This window comes from Orcinus orca, chromosome 13 (assembly GCF_937001465.1).
Source record: "Orcinus orca chromosome 13, mOrcOrc1.1, whole genome shotgun sequence".
Taxonomy (NCBI): Eukaryota; Metazoa; Chordata; class Mammalia; order Artiodactyla; family Delphinidae; genus Orcinus; species Orcinus orca.
The window spans coordinates 33,311,565-33,335,021 of NC_064571.1; the positions used below are offsets into that span (position 1 = coordinate 33,311,565).

The 23,457-nt window shown below is 43.3% G+C and overlaps 1 protein-coding gene across 1 annotated transcript in view; it reads right to left on the bottom strand.

Annotated features, from left to right (window-relative positions):
* The window catches only part of ANTXR1 (ANTXR cell adhesion molecule 1), a 244,980-nt gene that overhangs the window by 70,132 nt on the left and 151,391 nt on the right, over nt 1-23,457 (bottom strand). Inside the window, 1 exon segment of the mRNA XM_004277021.3 lies at nt 8,976-9,017. Within this exon segment, the coding sequence (XP_004277069.1) occupies nt 8,976-9,017 (42 nt within the window).

The following is a 23,457-nucleotide window of genomic DNA, read 5'->3' on the forward strand; positions in this document are numbered from 1 at the left end:
GCCCTGGGAAATCACTTAACCTACCTAAGCTTATTTTTCTTACCTGTAAAGTGGGAATAAAGAGCAGCACGACGTGGTTAGACTGTGGTGTATTCTTGGGACCTGTTCTCTTCTGCATCTCTACTCCTTGATAGGGTATCTCATCTAATCCCATCTACATGTTAATGACCTGTCAATTTACATCTTCATCCCTGACTACTCTGAACTCTGTTGACACGGACATCTCCTCCTGGGGGACTAATCAACATCTCAACCATACCGCATCCCAGACATAGACAATGGACTTCAGGACACGGGGAGTGGGGAGGGGAAGCTGGGACAAAGTGAGAGAGTAGCACTGACATATACACACTACTAAACGTGAAACATTGTATATATGTGCCACATCTTCTTTATCCATTCATCTGATGTTGAACACTTAGGTTGTGGCACATATATACAATGGAATATTACTCAGCCATAAAAAGAAACGAAATTGAGCTATTTGTAAAGAGGTGGATAGACCTAGAGTCTGTCATACAGAGTGAAGTAAGTCAGAAAGAGAAAGACAAATACCGTATGCTAACACATATATATGGAATTTAAGAAAAAAAAATGTCATGAAGAACCTAGGGGTAAGATAGGGATAAAGACACAGACCTACTAGAGAATGGACTTGAGGATATGGGGAGGGGGAAGGGTAAGCTGGGACAAAGCGAGAGAGTGGCATGGACACATATACACTACCAAACGTAAAATAGATAGCTAGTGGGAAGCAGCCGCATAGCACAGGGAGATCAGCTCGGTGCTTTGTGACCACCTGGAGGGGTGGGATAGGGAGGGTGGGAGGGAGACGCAAGAGGGAGGAGATATGGGGATATACGTATACGTACAGTTGATTCACTATGTTATACAGCAGAAACTAACACACCATTGTAAAGCAATTATACTCCACTAAAGAGGTTAAAACAAAACAAAGCAATACCGAATCAAAAAGAAGTCCTGATTTCCCCACTTCAGACCTGCTCCTCCCACAGTCTTCCCCCCTGCCTAGGAGTCACTCTTGAATTCTCTCTCCCCCACTGCCCCTCTCCCACCCCATCTCAATTTCCCAGCGAGCTTTGTTGACCCTACTTCTAAAAGATTCCAAATGTGTGACTTCTCCAACTGTACCTCCATCACCACCTCCACCACCTTGGTCTCAAGGCCCCATAAGCTTTCTCCTAGATACTGAGGTAGTCTCCTAACTGACCTTCCTGCTGCCCTCTTACCTACGATCCGTGCTCCACAAAGCAGCAGAATAAATTCCAAACCCCGACTCTGCCCTGCGAGCTCTGGCCTTTGCTCACCTCTCCAGCCTTCTTCCTTACCACGCTCCCCTTCTCTCTGGCCCTCAAATATTCTGCGTGCATTCCTGTCTCGGGGACTGTGCACAGTCCCTTGTCCAGGAATGGCTTTTCCCCTGGTCTTTTCATGGTTGCATCCTTCTTATCACTCCACAGAGAGGCCTTCCCTGGACATCCTTCTCAAGTAGTCCCACTCTCTTCGTCCCATCAATCTGTTTTATTTTTATTTTTAGCTCTTACCATGGCTTGCTATTTATTTATTGTCTGTCTCTGCACACCGGGATGTAAGTTCCAAGGAAACTTCTGGTTATTTGTCGTATTTACTATTCTCTTCTCAGCTTTTAGAACAGCATCTAGTACGTGGTAGATGCCCAAGAATCATCTGCTGAATTTACAAATAAACTAAATGAGATGATTCAAATAAAGCAGTAAACTCAGTGCCTGCAACTTAGCTCAGAGACAGGAAGCTAGCACTGATTATATTTTTTTCAAAATGAAGGAGGTTGTAAGTTTATGGATGGAAAAGGGAAGGATAATCAGCAAAACTGTTCCTCATCTTGGCACTGTGATTATTCCTGTTGTGGGGAGAAAAACTCACCATCTACGGTCCTGGATGGGCTATAAGGTGGTGTGTAATTTCCCTCCTGGGTAGGGAAAGGAAGCTAAAAAAGGGGTCAGCAAAGCAGCAGGATGAGCTCAGAACAAGTGGGCCTCCTACAGACTTGTGTTGGAGGCATCTGTGGAGGCAGTAGAGTCCCATGTGGGGCCGTCACTGTATGGAAAGGGGCATCCCATGCATGGGGCAGGGTATAAAGCACGGGTCGGCAGAAGAGAGATCAGAGCCAGAGGTGACAAAGCAAAACAGTAACACATAACACATTAAGACTCCCAGGGTGACCTGCTGTGCTTGCAATAGGCAGGCTTCTTTTTAAAAATTCAAAAACAGTATGAATACATAGTGATCACCGCTGACCAGAGGACCTGCAACATTCTGGCAGGTGAGCAGAATGGGTCAGTCCCTCTCTGTGTCTCTCTCTCTCTTCAACGTATATGTCCTTCTTGGACGTGGGACTGTGTGCCCTGAAGGCACAGTGGATTCTGTTGACCCTTATATTTTAAATCTTGCACAGAGCCTGGTGTACAGTAGGTGCTCAGTATTTGCAAGTATTGAATTCACGATAACCACAGCTGGATTTATGTACCCTTGACCGTGTATGTGCCGGTCACTCTTCTGGGCACTTGACGTGTATCAATATTAAACCAGTTAGCTCATCTTTAATCTTTCAAACCTACATGTGGTCAGATAAATTTAATGGGTAAGACAAAGCTCTTAAGATGTATTTGGATCCCTTACAATAGAGATCTGATAATTAAGGGACCTGGGAAGAAAAGGCCCAACAGACAAGAAATTGTCTCAAAGGTTTTATCCCGTTTTCGTATTTCTAATAAAATTTGGTTTCCAGAGATGAAAAATAAAATGAAATAAACCAGTTAGCTCACAAATAGCCACTGAGGTAGTTGGTGCTATTACACCCATTTTACAGAGAAGGAATAGAGAGGCTAAGTGACTGAGTCACCAGCTGGAATGCGGTGGGGATGGATTTGAGCCCAGGCAGCCACACTCTCGTTTGACTGTTTCTCAGTGTTGACAAAATTCAAGGTTTTGCCCTTTTTTGTTTTGCTTTTCCAACCATTTGATGCTTTCAAATAAATGCTAGTTTTCTACTTCTCAACCCTTGTAGCTGCTAATTTTGAACACTTCTGACTATAAAACATGGCAAAATAATAAATAAAAACAAGCAAAAGCAAAAAAAAAAAAAAAAAAAAAAAAAGACCCAAGCAGGGAAATACTATAGCTCGCAGTACTTTACCTTATGATATAATTTCGGAAAGCTTCTGATGATGATGTCAACCAGGAACTTTATATGGTTAAACTTTACCACCAGAGTGTGTCTGTGTGTCATACATGAAACATGGCTTCAAAAAGCCTGGGCATGCCTGGTCTAGTGCCTTGTTCAAAGGACTTAACTGAAATTAAGTCACCCTAAACGGAACATACCACCAAGAATGTAAGAAACTCCAAGAATACAGCTGCTCTTATTCATTAGGGGGCTGAAAAGGTCTTATGAGTCTCCTAATTTCTTAAATGACAGGAGCACAAACATTACAGACCATCTAATTGAGCCATTTCATTGCACAGAAGAGGATAGTCAGATCCGGAAAAACGAAGAGAAGTTCCGATCTGGCTTGCTGATGCCTCGTCCGGGATTCCCCCTATATTTGCACACGGAGCGCCCTCCCGCTCATCTCTTCCCGCCCCGGGGGCTCTACTTCTCCGCGGTGCCTGGGTACCCAGGCTGGGCCGGCCTTCTGCGCATGTGCAGGGCCCACGTCCCACACGGGAAATGCCGAGACTGCAGACCGCTCAACGCGTTCCTGATACACCAAGCCTGCCTTTAATCCCCTGACCCGAGCTTGCCTGCCAAACTCAAACAACAACAGCAAAAGACAACACAGAGGCCCAGGGTTTGACCAAAGGGAGAGTCAGAATTTCCCTGCAGTTACCATGGCTCTGTTTACACATTCTAGAGACGGGAGGGTTTTGCAATCTTCAGAAGAGAAGGGAATCTTTGATGTGTTTTTTTCATTTGGCCAAAAATTGATGGAGTAAAATCATAGTCCCCAGCAATTCCACTAACAGAATTGGCAGCACCTGAGGTGAATTTCTACCTCTAATCAAGTATAAGGGCTTTGGCGGAAGTCCCCCTCAAACTGCCCTTTAAGGATGTCGCAGGGAGGGGAAAAACCACCAGTATGATAAATGGAGGACAGACTGGATGAGCTGAATTGCTTTGTGTTAGCAAAGCCGTAGGAATCAGGGGTTTGTGGGCGGTCAGCAGAAGAGTGGAACTGAGCTCCAGAAAACTACCAGCCCCTGCCCTGCCCCCACCCCCATCCCCCGAGACGGCCAGGAGAACCGTCCAGGAGTGGAATGAAGGGGCTTTTTCACAGTCTGTCGGAAGTTGTTAATTGGCTGCACTGTGCTGTAACCCACTCATACTTTTAAACCTTCAGTAACGCTCCCTATGCAGACGGCTGTGTGCCCGTGGTGCCTTTGGGGGATGGAGGGATCTGGTTTGTCAGATGGTATCTATCTCCTGAGAGGAGATAACACAGAAGAAGCCAGAAATGGAGTCAGTGGTGCCTGGAGAAACCTCAGAGATTAAGGAGGGATGCTGGTTTCCCATCAGGGGAGGTTGTGTTTAAATTTTAAAAGATGTGGTGGCCCCAGACATCCAGTTGTCTGATGTTTGGGTAACACAAGTGGCAGCACGTGACCCAGACAGTGAGGCCCATTCTGACCTGCTCGTCCTCAGGCAGACCTGCTCTAGGAGGAAAAAAGCTATAAAATATGAAGTCTGATGCACACGTTTGGTTGGCCCATAACTGGATTAGTCCTGTGCTGCTGTCACACACTGAAACTTTCCATCTTTCTAATCATGCCAGGCTTTTGTATAGCCCCATGCTTCAACATTCACAGCTCCATAAGCTCGGGACAAACTTCTCCCACTTCTTCTACCTGCCTTTTAAGCTATTGCTCGAATTTAACCTATTCTGTGAAGAACTCCCTGATTCCCCAGAGGATTCAATGCTCCCTTCTTGTAAGTGCCATGGTTCCTTGTATTGACCTTCACTCACTCAACAGATATTTAACAATTAGTTAGTTATTAAGCAAACCAGCAAGGAGAAGGGGTGAGATCACTGATCCTGGGGTTGCCTCACTCCTCCTTATAGGCCATGATGTGAATAGCGCCCCCTGGAGCTGTGATATGGTGGCCCTCTGAGACTCAGTCTACAAGTTCTATAACATTCCTGCTTCTCTGACATCCATTTGGCAGGAGAGACAGATGGCTAGTTTGACCCAAATAGGCTCTCAATCTCCAATTCACTATGGGTACCAGTGGGAACTACCTATGGAAAGGAGAACATAACTGAAACGGAATGGAGCCCAAGGAAACAGTTTTAAATCAGACTTTGAATTCATTAAAAAGGTCACTGAACTGTAACACATCTTAAACCCTTAGGATAAACCCTATGTAGCCCCAAACAATGTATTTGTCCGTTCCTTCCTTCACTCGCTCAAGCAACTGTAGTTGTGCCCCACTGCACAGTGTTCTAGTTTGAGAAAAACAGAGAGAATGCAGCTGTCAACAAGATCGTTTACATTTACAGAGGGGTAAGTTTTGTGAGGGTGACGACATGAAACAAAGGATTAAGGCTACAGAAACTCCCAGGCCCAAGAGGCTCTGGAGGGGAGGGCAGACCTCAAGTAGATCTGGCTGTACTGTCTCATCTGAAGTCTTTGGGGATAAGCCAGAGAGGTCACCTTCACTGTCAGTCAGCCTTGGAGATGAATTCCTAGGAGTGAATTGGCGAGTCCGAAAAATTCATCAACACTTCCTTTTGTAAATACCAGAAAATTCCAACTGACTTAACTATATGTTTTGGTACCATCATATCTGTTCACACACACACAGTGATTAACACAGTGACTGTCTTGTGTTCTTCAATAAAGAATTGTGTGTATATTTTTTAAAGCAATGTTCCATTGTATTTATTTCATTTTATTTTTTAAATACTTATCCTTACTATGTGTACCTATATGGTGTTTTACATTTTATCTATTTCATTTATTTATTTATTATTTATTTATTTATTTATTTTTTTTGCGGTACGTGGGCCTCTCACTGCTGTGGCCTCTCCCGTTGCGGAGCACAGGCTCCGGACGCACAGGCTCAGCGGCCATGGCTCACGGGCCCAGCCGCTCTGCAGCATGTGGGATCTTCCCGGACCGGGACACGAACCCGTGTCCCCTGCATCGGCAGGCGGACTCTCAACCACTGCGCCACCAGAGAAGCCCCAGTACTTATTGTTAATTGGATGCCCACCCCGTGTCATTTCCTTCAGTACACATCCCTCTCTCTCTCAAACGGTCAGAAAATCCGTGGAAGGTGAGGACATTTAGAACTAAATCAGCAGATGAAGTACTGCATTATTGATTCTCCCATAAACTGCCAATTGTTTGGAATAACTAGAGACTTAGTGAGGAATCCTCACTCTATTGCCAATTAGAGAAGACCCTTAACCCAGGAAATGCCCTTCTTGGTTGTGAAAATTGAGCTTCCTTGTTTTTGTGGAGAGCTTGAAATTTCAAGTAATTTTTCCTTGTCCTGTCTTTATATACAGAAACATTACTGTTGGTTGCACGAAATCTCAAAAAGTCATGCCTTTTCATATTATGCATTTTGATATTCCCTAATAAAGAGGAGACCACTGAGAGCTCATTATAAAGTTGTGTCCATTGTCTAAGTTTATTCATTTTTTAGTAGATTTACCTCCCTTAGGATATGATGCTTACAGAGCTGATGAAAGTTTGGATAATTGATGCTTGTTCATATACATGGCAGAGATTATTTAACCTCATTTGGCTAATGATTGAATGTTAGATACTGTATTAAGCTCTTTGGGGAATATGTCAAAGATTAATTAGATATAGATCCTGACCTTCAAGTATAGCTAATGCTCTTAAACTTTGATGCAGAAGGAAAAGTTTAATAAATAAATACCCTAGGAATGTGCAGAAGGTAGAAATTAGCTCTGGTGGAAGGAATTACAGCCTAGGACCTGTGCTGGAAAGGCTGGTGGGATTTGAACACACAGGGAGGTGCAGTGGAGAAGGTTGTCTAGATTCAGGCTATGATTTTTAGGGCCTTGTATAAAATACTTTTATGGGCTGAGTTATGTCATCGTTTCTGTGGGATTTCTTTATTTTTTTCTGCCAAAACACATTAGGAAGGAGATTAAGCCTGCTTAATTTACAGGGCCAAGGAACAATCAGGGCCAGCACGCATGCCCAGGTAATCAGCACAGCCTGCAGCCCGCCCCGGCCAGCCCGGAAACTCCTATAGGTCTAACAGAACCTTGTAGGTCTCCAGTGTCCCCAGGTTGTCCTTCTGTTTCAGAAATCAGGTCTGCCTTCTTGAGGGGAAAGTGTGACTTCTATAAGAATAGTGGATGAAACTGGAAAAATTCAACTACCTCTTTTCTCTTGCTTTTAGCTATTCTTTCTTGGTGGTTTTCTGGCTTGGGCTTTTTTTTTTTCCTCCAAAATTGTATCGTTGGCTATCAGACTTCATTCTACAAATACTTATTGAGCTTGTTTTGTGTGTGGAGTCCTAGGCTAGATGCTGGGGCCTGGGGTCAACCACACCCCACAGTCTTGGACCTAAGTCTCCTGGCGTATTTTGGCCATGGTGGCTGCCACATCACATCACCTTCCAAAGGCAAATGCAGAGCCAGCAACAGAAAAGGGCAATAACTCCGCTAATTGAACGTAATGAGTGAAGGGAACATTCTTCACCTCAGGGCAAACAGAGCAACCTCAGCGAGAGCTTCTTGCCCTATTTTTCTCTGGGAGTATAAGACACAGCTGCACACAACAGAACCACAGCCAAGCTGGAACCCGGGGAACTAGCCACGGTGCTTTCTCTTGAAGGATTAAGAAAAGGCTTTTGTGGATGTCAGGAGAGGTTTTTTTTCCTCCCTCCTCTGTGCACAGAAATGTAATTTCCTCCTCTGATTTCTGGGCAGAAAGTTAGCATTCCAACAAGATGCGCTTTAATTGATTGCAGTTATTAAATCCCTTAGCTTACAAGCTTAGAATTCAGGATATAAGAGCCACATGGAATTTTAAATGTAATCCTTATTATTATTATTTTTTTCTATATGTAGGCAACTTGACAAAGGCATTGGGAAGACGAGTGGTGAGGGGGTGTTGCTTGCTTTGCAACAACAGACCTTACGGATCGGATTAAGGACAATGAACTTGAAACCTCACCAATATATCTTCTGATCCCACTAAGTTTGCAGACCTGTACTCTGGCTTCTAAATTGGTTAGTGTTGCATTGAGGGAGGCCAGCTAACCCAGGAGTAATCGGAGGATCGGGAAAAGCACTGGGCAGGCACTGCTGCCCAGGGATTCTCCTTCTCACCATTAGCCTTTAATGCCTCCAGGCCACACATGCACCAGACCTGCTTGTTGGACAACTTACGGTGGCATTTAAGTCATTTTTCTTCCTTTAAATGATGAGGGTCTAATGTCCTATGCAAGGCTGGCATACTAGCATATCCCCCTCCACTGTATTTTCTTTACTGCCTGGCAAACTTCAGCACCATCTGTTTCTAGAACCGCTGATTGTTTGGACGATGTGGCAAATTCACTCTAATCTACACATATAAAGCATAAGTCTCTGCAGGGAGAAGAGATCCATCAGGTGTCTGTATTACAGGAAAAATCGGTACCTTGGGGCTCCAAATAATTGTACGTATAAAACTACTTATGTTTGCATTTCAGATTTTTCTTGCAAGGAGAAAACCTTCCAAAAACCATTCTGCCTCGGGCTGCCAGTTCACTTCAGTTCCTGTTCATCCTTGGTTAGGAAAGAGCCAGAGACCTACCTCCCTCTTTGCTGCTTTGCACTCAGTGGGAGTCTGGGCTTGACTTAGCTCTGCTTTGCAGAGGCCTGAGTCTCGGGCTGCCCAGTCAGCTCTCTGCCCCACTCCACCATCCTGTCCACCTAGTCACTCACCTCACTTTCCTCAGCAGGGGGTGGAGGGAGCTCCTTGATAATCTGAAAAGAAAAAAAAAGAACAAGTCAGTAGACATCTCCAGCCACCTGCTTTCCAAGAGCCCTTGCTCTCAAGAGGTACCTGGTGGTGCGGCCATAATTACCATAGTAATGGGCCCAAGCAAGGCAGGTGTCTTTCTGGGCAGAATAGCTCAGTTAGTTAGAGCATGACCCAGGCAGAGAGTTCCACACTCAATTGTGTCTGCTGTATTTTTTTTTTTTTTTGCGGTACGCGGGCCTCTCACTGCTGTGGCCTCTCCCGTTGCGGAGCACAGGCTCCGGACGTGCAGGCTCAGCGGCCATGGCTCACGGGCCCAGCCGCTCCGCGGCATGTGGGATCTTCCCGGACCAGGGCACGAACCCGTGTCCCCTGCATCGGCAGGCGGACTCTCAACCACTGTGCCACCAGGGAAGCCCCTCTGCTGTAGTTTTGTATAGAGAAAAAAACGTTCCACGGGTAAAAGTTTCATCTTTTACCCCAGGGAGCTATCCTGCAAATTTATTCACTCATTTCTTCATCTGGTCATTCCTGCATCAAATCATTCACCCACCCGCCCAAACAGCTGCACATTTAACAAAGAATGGTCCAGAACAGAAGTTAAGATAGTGCTACAGAGATAAGTCAGGTATGGACCACACTCAAACTGTTGGCAATCCCATTAACTGTCACTGGCCCCAGGTGGTACCCATGGAGGGAGGATGTGACGGTCAGGCTGACGGATTCCCAACAAAGGGCAGCAAAGAAGGGGTAACTGGGGATTCCTTTCAGGGCCCTGAAATTTAAGAGGCACAAAGATTTACATAACAATATTCTAAGACTGGACTCTGCAAATACCCCATCATCGGGGTTAAAGACAGACCTGTGGTCACTCTGGGAAGGCAAGCAATTGTGAGCCCCTTCTAGCCAATGAGAGGATGGGTGACATACGGAGAAGCATGGTGGCGGTAAGTAGCCTGTCCTCACTTTTGTCTCCACCTTGCACACCCCATTCATAAAAGGGAAGCTCTTGTACCCTTGCAGTTAATTTGATTTAGAGCCTTTTACAAGGTAATTTGGCCATTATCCACTCTGACTGCACCATGTCTCCCTCCTCTCATACCCCAAGCTTATTATCAGAATGTTGGGTCCCCTACCTGCAGTCTTTTTCCTTAGAAAATTCTGGTAAATACAAAAGTCATTAAATATCTTTTGATGTCTTAGCGTCAGGGCTGGCCTGGACCACTTTATGGTTGGATGCTCGAGCACTGTCCATGGGACCAGTTCCTTAATGTAGTGGGAGAGCTCTCCCGGCTGCAGGGCAGGCCGCCTACTAGGCAGCTCTTCCTCACTTCTGCCCCCTACTAAGTGCATATCACCTTTGATTTGATGATTATTCTGGGACCTCATTTGGGCTCTGATCCCCACTGCTGTCACCCATGTCATCACTATCTGTAATGTCATCTCTGTATGTTGAGACAGGCTACTGACTTGAGGCTCTACTAACATCAGCCAGGGGACTGAGCCTCCAGTCACCTAAAAGGATAGGACTCAAGTAATTAAGAGGCAGAGGCTATCATTTCAATTTATTTATGAATTTTATAAATAAATATTTTTTGGCTGCACCGTGCGTCATGGAGGGTCTCAGTTCCCCGGCCAGGGATCGAACTCGCAACCCCTGCACTAGAAGTGCAGAGTCTTAACCCCTGGACCGCCAGGGAAGCCCCGAGGCTATCATTTCAAACTCTCATTTCATCTGCCTCCACTTCCTGGCCATCGTGGGAAACCTGCTGAAGGTCTTTGGAAAGCATGAAGCCATGATTTTGCTCACCCACTCAACACTGGCTCCAAATTCCTTAAAAACAGTCTCTGAGGAGGGTCATTACTGCCCAGTGCTGATTTCCCATCATCCCAGAGGCAGTGATGATTTTCAAACAGGAAATGCCTGGAGACTGGAGGGAGGGGTGAGGAGCTGGGGACAGCGATCTGGAATGCATCTCTTCTCTCAGGGCGGGATTAAGGAAGGGAGCGAGAGGAGAGCAGGATACTTAGGAACACAGACAGATGTTGACAAGATTGCTGTAGGCAGTGTATTTGCTAAGTACCCTGGGTGTACAGAGACTTGGTGCAGAGCAGCTGGGGTTTTGTCTTCACAGTGCAACCGGCTTGCCCCCTTGCTGCATGGAAGCACTGTGTAGTTGTCAAATGTGAACCCCAGACCTGCCTTTTTTTGACTGTGACGATCCGCCAAGTCCCTGAACCTCCTTGAGCTCCACTTCATCTGTTAAATGGGAGCAATAACACTAACCTTGCAGGCACTGAGTCACGATGAGCAATAATGTTTGCAAAACATCTGGAACAGAGCGGGTGCTCAATAGATGGTGAATACTATTACTATTCCCCTTTCCCTTTCTTGTAGTCACTGTCTTTTGCTTTTATTAAATCTTTAACAAAGGTTTCACTTAACTTGCCCTCCCTCCACACATACCAAATGAAAATTCAGTCTATACTATGTATGGTGGTTTCCAGATGGTGTAGCCTAGAAGCCAGGGCTTCATAAAAAGGGTGAGACAGGAGGCTGGCGCTCAGATGGTGGCCAGAGGGCCTGACAGTGGCCAGGGTCTTCAGGGGGGGTCAGTAGGAGTCTGCTTCACCACATATGTGTAAGCACATGACACCAGCCAGGAAGCGCTGACATCAGCCAGGCAGCCACCACTCAGACCAACCCGTCTGTGGGTTGATGGCCAACGTGTCTTATTGGGTATTTATCGAATTCTGCATCCAACAGTGTCCCAAGGGGAACCCCAAAGACAAAGCAAAACACATGATTTATTAAGTATTAATCAAAGGCGGACTAATTCATCATCTAGATGCCAGGCTGACATACTTGTAAACTGGGCACCTGAGCTTCTGGAAAAATGCCACCATGTTCAGGTAGACGAAATTTAGGCACTTACAATCTGGCCTTATCGGACGGGTATCTGGCTCTATTCAGCGGGAATGAGGAAGAAGTCTTCCTATTGCTTCCAGTCCCTGCCCCCTCCTTCCCAGTCTTCTCCTGGGGGCAGGTGCAACTTGCCCAGGGAGTGGCAGGAGAGCGTCTCAAAGTGCGATCTGGGCAGGCTGGATGGGCTGTCTGTGAGTGAGCCAAACTCTCACGCCAAGACCAGTGCCTGGGCCACCCAATGGAGTGCTCTGAGCACAGGGACAGTCAGCCCTCCCCACTCCCCCCGCCGCCCCGCCAGGGCCCGAGCCCAGGTGGCCTGGAGGAGCAATTGGGCAACAACTTGCATTGGTCTTGAGCCTACAGCACCACTGCAGCCTCACAGGAGAAAATGCAAATTGCCTCAGCCCCCAAAAGGCCTGCATGACGTGCAGGCGTGGCCCCCCACCTCTCCACTTCACCCCCCTCCACCTCTCTCCCCTTCACTTTCTGCACTTCAGCCTCCTGTCACCTTCCTGTCCCTTCCACACACCCTGCTGCTTTACACTTGTAGCGTCTTCTGCCTAATTGCTTGCCAACCTCCCTGCTTTGTCTGCACACCTGCATGTACCCCAGTTAACACGTATTCATCGGCTAGATCACCTCCCCTGAGAAGTCGCCCAGGACCTCACAGAACAAGCAAGGTCCCCTTTATGGGGTCTCACATAACCCAGTGTTTTCTGTAGCATTTTTAAATGTAATTAAAAGTTAATTGCATAATTCTTGGCTTCCAACTAGTGTGATTAGACGGTCTTTATTGCCAACAAGGATGCAAGCTAGAAGCAACTGAACACTACAAAGCTTAGGTTGGATTTGAGCTACTTCCCTTCTTAGAAGGTTCTGGGAGCTTCCTCTTGGTTGTGGGTGGACTTGTCAGCTCCTTCCTCATTAGGAGGGACAAACAGAAGATGGATAAGGTTGAAGAGACCCTTAATGAAATGTTTAAGAGGAAAATCCCTCAACAAACATATTTGTAAGCATAACATGGCAGAACTGAATGGCAGTACCACGGATAACTCTGGGGACATTTTTTCATATTTCTCCTCCAGAGGCCAACATCACATCTCTACTTACTATCATTTTCAGGTTGGATATTTGGGATGAGTAGAAAGTGACCAGATGCCTTCTTGGGATAGCTGCCCTAGAGTCCCTTCTGCATTAATGGTTGGACTGGTGAAGTGAAAGCGCATAAGAAAAATGAGAGGGGATAGAGAGCTTCTGAATTCTATTAGTGTTTCTTTGCTACCTGAGAATGTCTTGAAACTCTGTTGTGAATTGGGAGATGTGCCTCTTCTCCCTTATCAGTGACTTTAACTCTGATTTAGTCCGTGTTTGTTTAGGTAGATGTAGAGGTGGCCAGATTTGACAGAATCTGTTGTACGGGTCAAGGAAAGAAAGCTTGAAAAGACCAGGTGGAATCTTATTAAATTGAAATCTTACTGGCAACTTCTCACTGAGTCGAAACAAATTCAGGTTTTTAGGTACACCTCTTAGTTTGGCTGTTGGAAATGAAATGATAGAAAATGTGGAGATATAGTTAGCATGGGATGATTACAGTAGAAAGATCACATATGCCCAGGTCGTTTTTGACATCTGGGAACTTTACTGTGTTTTATGTCAAGTTCAACTGTTTAGGTCTCTGTAAATCTCTCTCTTAAAATTTATTTTATAAAATGTTAAGGTGAAATAAAGCACCTGGTGAGTTTATTTTGCTTGTTTTTTTCCCCTCCAGAAGTGTTCAAGATTTGCTCCTAATTTATGTTGGATCCTTGCACTTTGTTGCCCTTACATCTCTACTGCTATAGTACTGTGTAATGGAATGCAGAATGCAATCTACCTGTTTTTTTTTTTTTTTTTTTTTGTGGTACACAGGCCCCTCACTGTTGTGGCCTCTCCCGTTGTGGAGCACAGGCTCCGGATGCGCAGGCTCAGCGGCCATGGCTCACGTGCCCAGCTGCTCCGCGGCATGTGGGATCTTCCCAGACCGGGGCACAAACCCGTGTCCCTTGCATCGGCAGGTGGACTCTCAACCACTGCGCCACCAGGGAAGCCCTCTACCTGGTTTTTGACACCGGCCCCTCTTCCTTCTCTCAGGGTAGCCACACTGGCTCATTCCATTTAATAGAGTGAGTGTGGTCGGTGTGGTGCACAAGGAGCAGGGGGATGCCAGGCTTGGCTATTCCCCCATGGGCCCTGCTATGGCTCCACCATCACAACATTCTGTTTCTCCTGCTTATCTTTCCTGTCTCTTCTCTCTGACGGTGGTTGGCTGTAGGCTAAGCTGTATGAGCTCATGTTAGACAGATGCTCATCTTATGGCATGAGAAGAGGACTTCTTTTTGGGTTCCCTTTCTTCTTAGATTGTCTTCAGTGTCTCAGTGTCCTTCTTGCTTGAACTGGATGAGGAGCATCTCCTGCAACCTCCTTTATACCGAAGGTGTGGTTCTCTTGTTACAAAGGAGACACTTCCATGACACACAGCCAGTTCTGCTGTCCAGACAAAGTCCATGAGAATGGCTTAAGATAACTACTCTATTAACAAAATTAAGCATTTGTCCTCTAGTTTGAATTAGGTGAATAGCTCTAAACATTACTGAGTACCAGAGTAGCCTGCAAGGCTTCTTAAAACACAGACTTCTGGGCTGCATCCCTGAGTTTATTATCAGTAGGTCTGGAGTGGGATCTTTGCATTTCTAACAAGTTCCCCAATGATGCTTATACTGCTGGTCTGTGGACCACACTTTGAGAACTATGAAGTAGCCTGTTTTTAACAATGCTACACCTCAAGTGGATATATGGGGGTATGTTTTGCTTCAAGTCAGACATTCCTATGACTGTTCTGTTGAGAGCTGCCTATGGCTGGTTAGAAAATGTTTGAGTCTAAACGTTATTGTGTCCCTGCTCTATTGTCAGGGACTGTGGGGTCTTCGTTTCTTACGTGTCCCACCTAGGGGAAGACAGAGTACTATCTCTGGAGGAAACTCTCTTGCTTCCTCTGAAGAGCATTCGTGCTCATCTGTGTGCAGAGCTGGCATGGCCTGCATTCTTGGATCCAGCCCTGAAGCAATCCCAGGCAGATGATTGCCTGGGCGTTAGGGACACGGTTCTTATCTTTCACTGCACCATTGGCAATGAACTGACTGCACTGTATTGGCATCTCTTTCTTCTGCAAGAAGAACTGGACTCTAAGCTTCTAGAAGACATGGGCATACTTGGCTCAGTTTTAATCTCCCGACACATAGTCCGTGCTTGCTGCTTAGTCACTATTTCTGGAATGAATGAGTATGCATTATAAAGGAAAAGGTAAAGAAAGCATTTCTGATTATTCTAAACTCTTTGCCTGTCAAATAAGCCCTTTAGTGATACAAGATGCAACTCTGGTTTCTCAACTCTCCATATAAATGTTTCTTTAGTAATTAATATGCTAACAGTTCCAACTGCCATGAGTGGATTGTGACACATGTATGCACCATAAGGATCTCATTAGAGTTATGGGTTGGACTCATGGTTAGTTATGGTACTTTATTGACACCATCTATATCCCATTTTATCCCCTAACCCCAGCCTCCAAGTAAATTCCCTTGCCTTGTGGTTCACGAATCAGCTTTGTGTCCCAAATTAAATTTCCAAGAAGGCTTCCTGAAAATTTGAAAACAACATGTATAGTTTCTTTTGTTACAATATAGGTATGTAACATGTGAATTTATTCATATGTGGTAAGGACACTGAGCAATAAAATCAATCAACTATGAAATCGTATTAGCTCAAAGTATGATTTTTCATGAAGTAAAGGAGAAGGTAATATACAGGCAGACTTTGCTTTATTGTGCGCTGAAGATATTTTGTTTTTTACAAATTGAAGCTTTGTGGCAACACTGTGTTGAGCAAGTATTTTGGTGCCATTTTTCCAACAGCATTTGCTCACTTCATGTCTCTGTGTCACATTTAGGTAATTCTCTCAATATTTCAAAATTTTTCATTATTATTATGTTTGCTATGGTGATCTGCAATCAGTGATCTTTGATGTTACTATTATAAAACGATTATGAGTAAATAAATAAGGAAACAGAAGCTTTAAATGGCACAATAGACCAGATAGATTTAATTGATATTTATAGGACATTCCAACCAAAAACAGCAGATTGCACTTTCTTCTCAAGTGCGCACGGAACATTCTCCAGGATAGATCACACCTTGGGTCACAAATCAAGCCTCAGTAAATTTAAGAAAATTGAAATCATATCAAGCATCTTTTCTGACCACAACACTATGAGATTAGAAATGATTAACAGGGAAAAAAACGTAAAAAACACAAACACATGGAGGCTAAACGATACATTACTAAATAACCAAGAGATCACTGAAGAAATCAAAAATGAAATGAATGACAATGAAAACACGATGATCCAAAACTTATGGGGGGCAGCAAAAGCAGTTCTAAGAGGGAATTCTATAGCTATACAAGCCTACCTCAAGAAATAAGAAAAACCTCAAATAAACAATCTAAACTTACACCTAAAGGAACTAGAGAAAGAAGAACAGACAAAACCCAAAGTTAGCAGAAGGAAAGAAATCATAAAGATCAGAGAAGAAATAAATGAAATAGAAACAATAACAAAGATCAATAAAACTAAAAGATGGTTCTTTGAGAAGATAAACAAAACTGATAAACCATTAGCCAGACTCATCAAGAAAAAGAGGGAGAGGACTCAAATCAATAAAATTAGAAATGAAAAAGGAGAAGTTACAACAGATATCGCAGAAATACAAAGCATCCTAAGAGACTACTACAAGCAACTCTATGCCAATAAAATGGACAACCTGGAAGAAATGGACAAATTCTTAGAAATGCACAACCTGCCAAGACTGAATCAGGAAGAAATAGAAAATATGAACAGACCAATCACAAGCACTGAAATTGAAACTGTGATTAAAAACTTTCCAACAAACAAAAGCCCAGGAGCAGATGGCTGCACAGGCGAATTCTATCAAACATTTAGAGAAGAGCTAACACCCATTCTTCTCAAACTCTTCCAAAAATTTGTGGAGGAAGGAACACTCCCAAACTCATTCTGTGAGGCCACCATCACCCTGCTACCAAAACCAGACAAAGATACTAAAAAAAAAGAAAATTACAGGCCAATATCACTGATGAACATAGATGCAAAACTCCTCAGCAGGCCTTCCCTGGTGGCGCAGTGGTTGAGAGTCCGCCTGCCGATGCAGGGGACACGGGTTTGTGCCCCAGTCCGGGAAGATCCCACATGCCACGGAGTGGCTAGGCCCATGAGCCATGGCCGCTGAGCCTGTACATCCGGAGCCTGTGCTCCGCAATGGGAGAGGCCACAATAGTGAGAGGCCCGCGTACCGCAAAAAAAAAAAAAAAAAAAATCCTCAACGAAATACTAGCAAATGGGATCCAACAACACATTAAAAGGATCGTACACCATGATCAAGTGGGATTTATCCCAGGGATGCAAGGATTCTTCAATATATGCAAATCAATCCATGTGATATACCATATTAAGAAATTGAAGAATAAAAACCATATGATCATCTCAATAGATGCAGAAAAAGCTTTTGACAAAATTCAACACCCATTTATGATAAAGGCTCTCCAGAAAGTGGGCATAGAGGGAAACTACCTCAACATAATAAAGGCCATATACGACAAACCCATAGCAAACATCACTCTCAATGGTGAAAAACTGAAAGCATTTCCTCTGAGATCAGGAACAAGACAAGGATGGGTACTCTTATCACTATTATTCAACATAGTTTTGGAAGTCCTAGCCATGGCAATCAGAGAAGAAAAAGAAATAAAAGGAATACAAATTGGAAAAGAAGAAGTAAAACTGTCACTGTTTGCAGATGACTTGATACTATACATAGAGAATACGCAGATGCCACCAGAAAACTGCTAGAGCTAATCAATGAATTTGGTAAAGTTGCAGGATACAAAATTAATGCACAGAAATCTCTTGCATTCCTATACACTAATGATGAAATATCTGAAAGAGAAATTAAGGAAACACTCCCATTTACCACTGCAACAAAAAGAATAAAATACCTAGGAATAAACCTACCTAGGAAGACAAAAGACCTATATGCAGAAAACTATAAGACACTGATGAAAGAAATTAAAGATGATACAAATAGATGGAGAGATATACCATGTTCTTGGATTGGAAGAATCAATATTGTGAAAATGACTATACTACCCAAAGCAATCTACAGATTCAATGCAATCCTTATCAAATTACCAATGGCATTTTTTACAGAACTAGAACAAAAAATCTTAAAATTTGTATGGAGACACAAAAGACCCTGAATAGCCAAAGCAGTATTGAGGGAAAGAAATGGAGCTGGAGGAATCAGACTACCTGACTTCAGACTATACTACAAACCTACAGTAATCAAGACAATATGATACTGGCACAAAAACAGAAACATAGATCAATGGAACAAGATAGAAAGCCCAGAGATAAACCCACGCACCTATGGCCAACTAGTTTACGACAAAGGAGGCAAGGATATACAATGGAGAAAAGATAGTCTCTTCAATAAGTGATGCTGGGAAAACTGGACAGCTACATGAAAAAGAATGAAATTAGAACACTCCCTAACACCATACAGAAAAATAAACTCAAAATGGATTAGAGACCTAAATGTGAGACCGGACACGGTAAAACTCTTAGAGGAAAACATAGAACACTCTTTCACATAAATCACAGCAAGATGTTTTTTGATCCACCTCCTAGAGTAATGCAAATAAAAACAAAAATAAACAAATGGGACCGAATGAAACTTCAAAGCTTTTGCACAGCAAAGGAAACCATAAACAAGACAAAAAGACAACCCTCAGAATGGGAGAAAATATTTGCAAACGAATCAATGCACAAAGGATTAATCTCCAAAAAATATAAACAGCTCATGCAGCTCAATATTAAAGAAACAAACAACCCAGTCCAAAAATGGGCAGAAGACCTAAATAGACATTTCTCCAAAGGAGACATACAGGTGGCCAAGAAGCACATGAAAAGCTGCTCAACATCACTAATTATTAGAGAAATGCAAATCGAAATTACAATGAGGTATCACCTCACACCAGTTAGAATGGGCATCATCAGAAAATCTACAAACAACGAATGCTGGAGAGGGTGTGGAGAAAAGGGAACCCTCTTGCACTGTTGGTGGGAATGTACATTGATACAGCCACTATGGAGAACAGTATGGAGGTTCCTTAAAAAACTAAAAATAGAATTACCATGTGATCCAGCAATCCCACTACTGGGCATATACCCAGAGAAAACCATAATTCAAAAAGACACATGCACCCCTGCAAAAAGACACATTGCAGCACTATTTACAATAGCCAGGTCATGGAAGCAACCTAAATGCCCATCGACAGATGAATAGATAAAGAAGATGTGGTACATATATACAATGGAATATTATTCAGCCATAAAAAGGAATGGAATTGGGTCATTTGTTGAGACGTGGATGGATCTAGAGACTGTCATACAGAGTGAAGTATGTTAGAAAGAGAAAAACAAATAGCGTATATTAATGCATATACATGGAACCGAGAAAAACGGTACAGATGAACCAGTTTGCAGGGCAAAAATTGAGACACAGATGTAGAGAACAAATGTATGGACACCAAGGGGGGAAAGCGGCGGGGTGGTGGTGGTGGTAGTGTGATGAATTAGGCGATTGGGATTGACATATATACACTGATGTGTATAAAACTGATGACTAATAAGAACCTGCTCTATAAAAAAATAAATAAAATAAAATTCAAAAATTAAAAGAAAAAGATTATGACTCACTGAAGGTGCAGGTGATTAGCATATTTTAGCAATAAAATATTTTTAACATTAAGGTATGTAAATTTTTTTTTAGGCATAATGCTATTGCATACTCAATAGACCACGTAACCTTAATATGCACTGGGAAACCGAAAAAATTCATGTGACTTGCTTTACTGTGGTGGTCTGGAATGGAACCTGCAATACTTCTGAAGTATGCCTGTATGTGTTTTAGATTTTTTTGGTTGTGGTAAAGGTCACATAACATAACATTAACCATTTAAAAGTGTGAGCTGGCTGATTATATTGGGTGCCACCAAGTACTATCAGGTGAATGTGAAGATGCTGCTCAGCTGTCAGGAGTGACCTGGAAGAAACATACAAAACTCACACACACCTCATCTGTTTTCTTAGTTCTGTTTACCCTTGTGCAGTGCAATTAAATCAATATATCGCACTTGTGAGCCTGTGTACCTTTCTTCATGAAAGCATTTAAAGCATCCTCAACACGAGTGTATGTCCTGGTTATAAGAATCCAAGGATTCAGGGAAGGAGGAAAGCCTTAAGCTTGTGCATGAGATGCTCATGAAGAGATGAGATTCATGGGACACCCTGAGAGCAAAGGGAGTAAAGGAACCCACGTTGAGCTTCATTGGAGACCACACTGAGGAACCCAAAGAAAGGAGAATGGAAGGCATGGGGCCCTTCATCTGCTTTAAAGGGGATTAGAAGCATGTGTCATGGATTGAAGAAAAGGCTATCATGCTGAGAGCAGCAGAATAACACTTTTGTGGCATTTGGTCTTATTTGGAACCACACAAACAGCTTTTTTGTTGTTGTTGTTATGAAAAGAGGACCCTGGCAAGACAACAAAAGCTGCATTTCTATTTTAAGCCAGCACAGAAGGGGTAAGAAGACAATGAGTCACAGTCATCCACCTCTGTTGTTGTGACACTTCATCCTAAGAATGTCCTTCCTTCTGTCCCGTTAACTCAAAGGCATGGGGCTACATCATACTCAAACTCATCACAAAACTTCATGTGTTTATTTTTTAAAAATTGAGACATAGTGCTATTTATACTGTAGCATTACTTCAAGAATTGAAGATGCTTAAAGTGGTGGAAATTTTCAGTTTCTTATTAATTTTTAAAAGTGTATTATTTTATAACGTTGCACAGTTTTGAATGTTCTGTTCTGAACCTATATCCCCCCCCCCCAGTCCTGTTATTTCCATAGGGCTAAAATTCCATATGAAGTGATATTTTTAGGAATACCCTTCATGTTATGGGAGAAATAATGGTACTTAGAGAACTTTTGATGTATCTGCTACTCAACCATTGTTCACTTTGTAGAGAGCAAAGGAAAGACCAATGACAGGGCCTTGACTTCCTCAACTGATTTCTGGTCTTCTGTGCTTTCCATGCGTAGTAAAACCCCAAGGAGTCTGAGTAGTAGTATTCCTTGGGTTTTTGGTAATTTTCGATTGTGAACTCATGTGAAGTTTGCGTTTACCTATGGGAATCTTATGAAGACTGAGCTAAGGGATCAACCTGCCAGAGAGTTTCCTTTTGCAGATTCCTAAACACTTCCAAACTGTGATCCCTTTCTCTTAGTTTGTAATTTACAGAACCCCAAGTAATAAACATTTGAACTCTAAAACTGAGAGGTTGTGGTTCTGAATTCTTAGGGACACACACACACACACACACACACAACTCATAGCTCATCCTTTTACTTAAGGTCTCAGCTGTAGCAGAAGACTCAATTCTGACTGCCAAACTTTTATGGACCTATGTAAGGCTCTGAAACCAAATGTCTAGGTTATTGAGATTGGAAAATCACCACCGCTTTAGGGTCAGCTAACCGTCTGATTTCCAGAACCTTTTTTATTTTGTCCCTGGAAATGTCTGTTTTCTTGTGAGCCTGGCTATGCATTTAAAACAACTTTTATTACATTTTTTTACCAGGAAATTTTTTGTTTTTATTTTGCTAGGAAGTCCAGTGTATCACCAGCCAGGAGTAATTGATTTTTCCCACATGATTACCTCTTGCATGCTCAGAGGGGTAACTCAAATAAATGTTGTATTTAGATGCCTAAATGTTGTTGTATGCCTAAATGTTGTATTTGGAGCCTTTGATTTAAAACATCGCATATCCTGAGACTTCTGGGCTGATATCTTAATTCCAACTCCTTTGCTACCTCCCTGGCCTCATAGGTTCTGTGTGAGGAGAAGCCATCAGAAGAAAGCTGTGTATAGAAGAAATGCCAATGAGATCTGAAAAGCCACCTAACAAAAGGCTTTAATTTCATGGATGGAAGGGGATGCTTGCTCTCATGCTTTTACAATTTAGGCTTCCATTCTGATTCCCTGACCTTATAATAAATATCCTTTTAATTAAAATCAAGACACCAAGGGAAACTAGGCAATGCAATGTGGAAAATGTCCAGGAAACATGAAATACTAGCTGATGACAGATAAATGAAACTTACTATACAAACAGTATAAATGTAATAGAAACCTCACAGTTGATTAGAGCTGGCCAAGTACTGCTTGAATCCAGTAATTTTATACTGTAAAAGTTTAGTAAAGTCTAGTGCCAAGGGTGTTGATCTAGAATGTAGTACAAGAAATTTTCAAAGAAATGAGCTCCACTTTTTTGTTTTTTACATTTGGAACTCAAATTCCAAATAATTTTTGGCCTCTCATCTTATCTCCCTTAAGACTGGAATTATTTAAAAGGCCAAATTCATACGTAAGAGAGAGTAGTGGCAAGAATTTTAACATTAGTTGATAAGGCCTAAATGATGTACATGGTAATTTCAAAGAGCAGCTATGCATATTCTTCACTAGATGATGCACGAGTCACTGCGAAACACTGAGACAGTTAAAAAAAATTCATGAATTCAGATTCCCTGAGGCTTAGAGGAGCATCTGGTCTGCCTGGGTTATGGGCAAGGTGATTCCAGCCACTGGCAGTGCCTGTGGGATCTGAGCAGGACACACAAGGAACAAGGGTGCGGGATGACGTTCACAGTGTGTTTGAGCTTGTTGGCATTGACACCCTTCGAGGAGGGCGGTAAAGAGGCTATACCTAGGGACCCAGGAATCTGACTTTCAGCCAATTCAGCATTCTCTGGGCTTATGTTTCCCAAACGGTCTTTGGCAGAATGTTAGTGTCCTTCCAGACATCGGGATGTCAATAGGTGTTCGGGAAGGACACCTTCTAGTGCCCTTCTAGATGTCAGTATGTTAATGAGTAAGGGTCAAGGGAGGATTCCAGGGTCAAAAGAAGTTTAGGTGGACAACGTCTGGAAATGCTGCCCCTGATACTTGCATCATATTTTGATGTGTAACCAGGTTTAAGGACCACAGGCCAGGAAATGTTGAAGGAGAGGAGTAGATTCACTTACAGGAGTTAAGAATATAAGGCAGCTACCTTAGCGCCAGCATGGTTCCAATTTTCTAATTTTTCATGTGAGGAAATGAAGGTTAAAAGATTTGCGTTTGATGGAGGCAGATCTCATATTTATGGAGGCAGATCTCATATTGGAACCCCATTGTCTTTAATGACAGCTTGCCTCTTTCCAGCTCACCTAGGGGCATGAGGATGGTGGTGGGTGGGTTTCCAGGCAAGTCGCAGGGCCAGCCCAGCAGGGATGAGGGAAGCCAC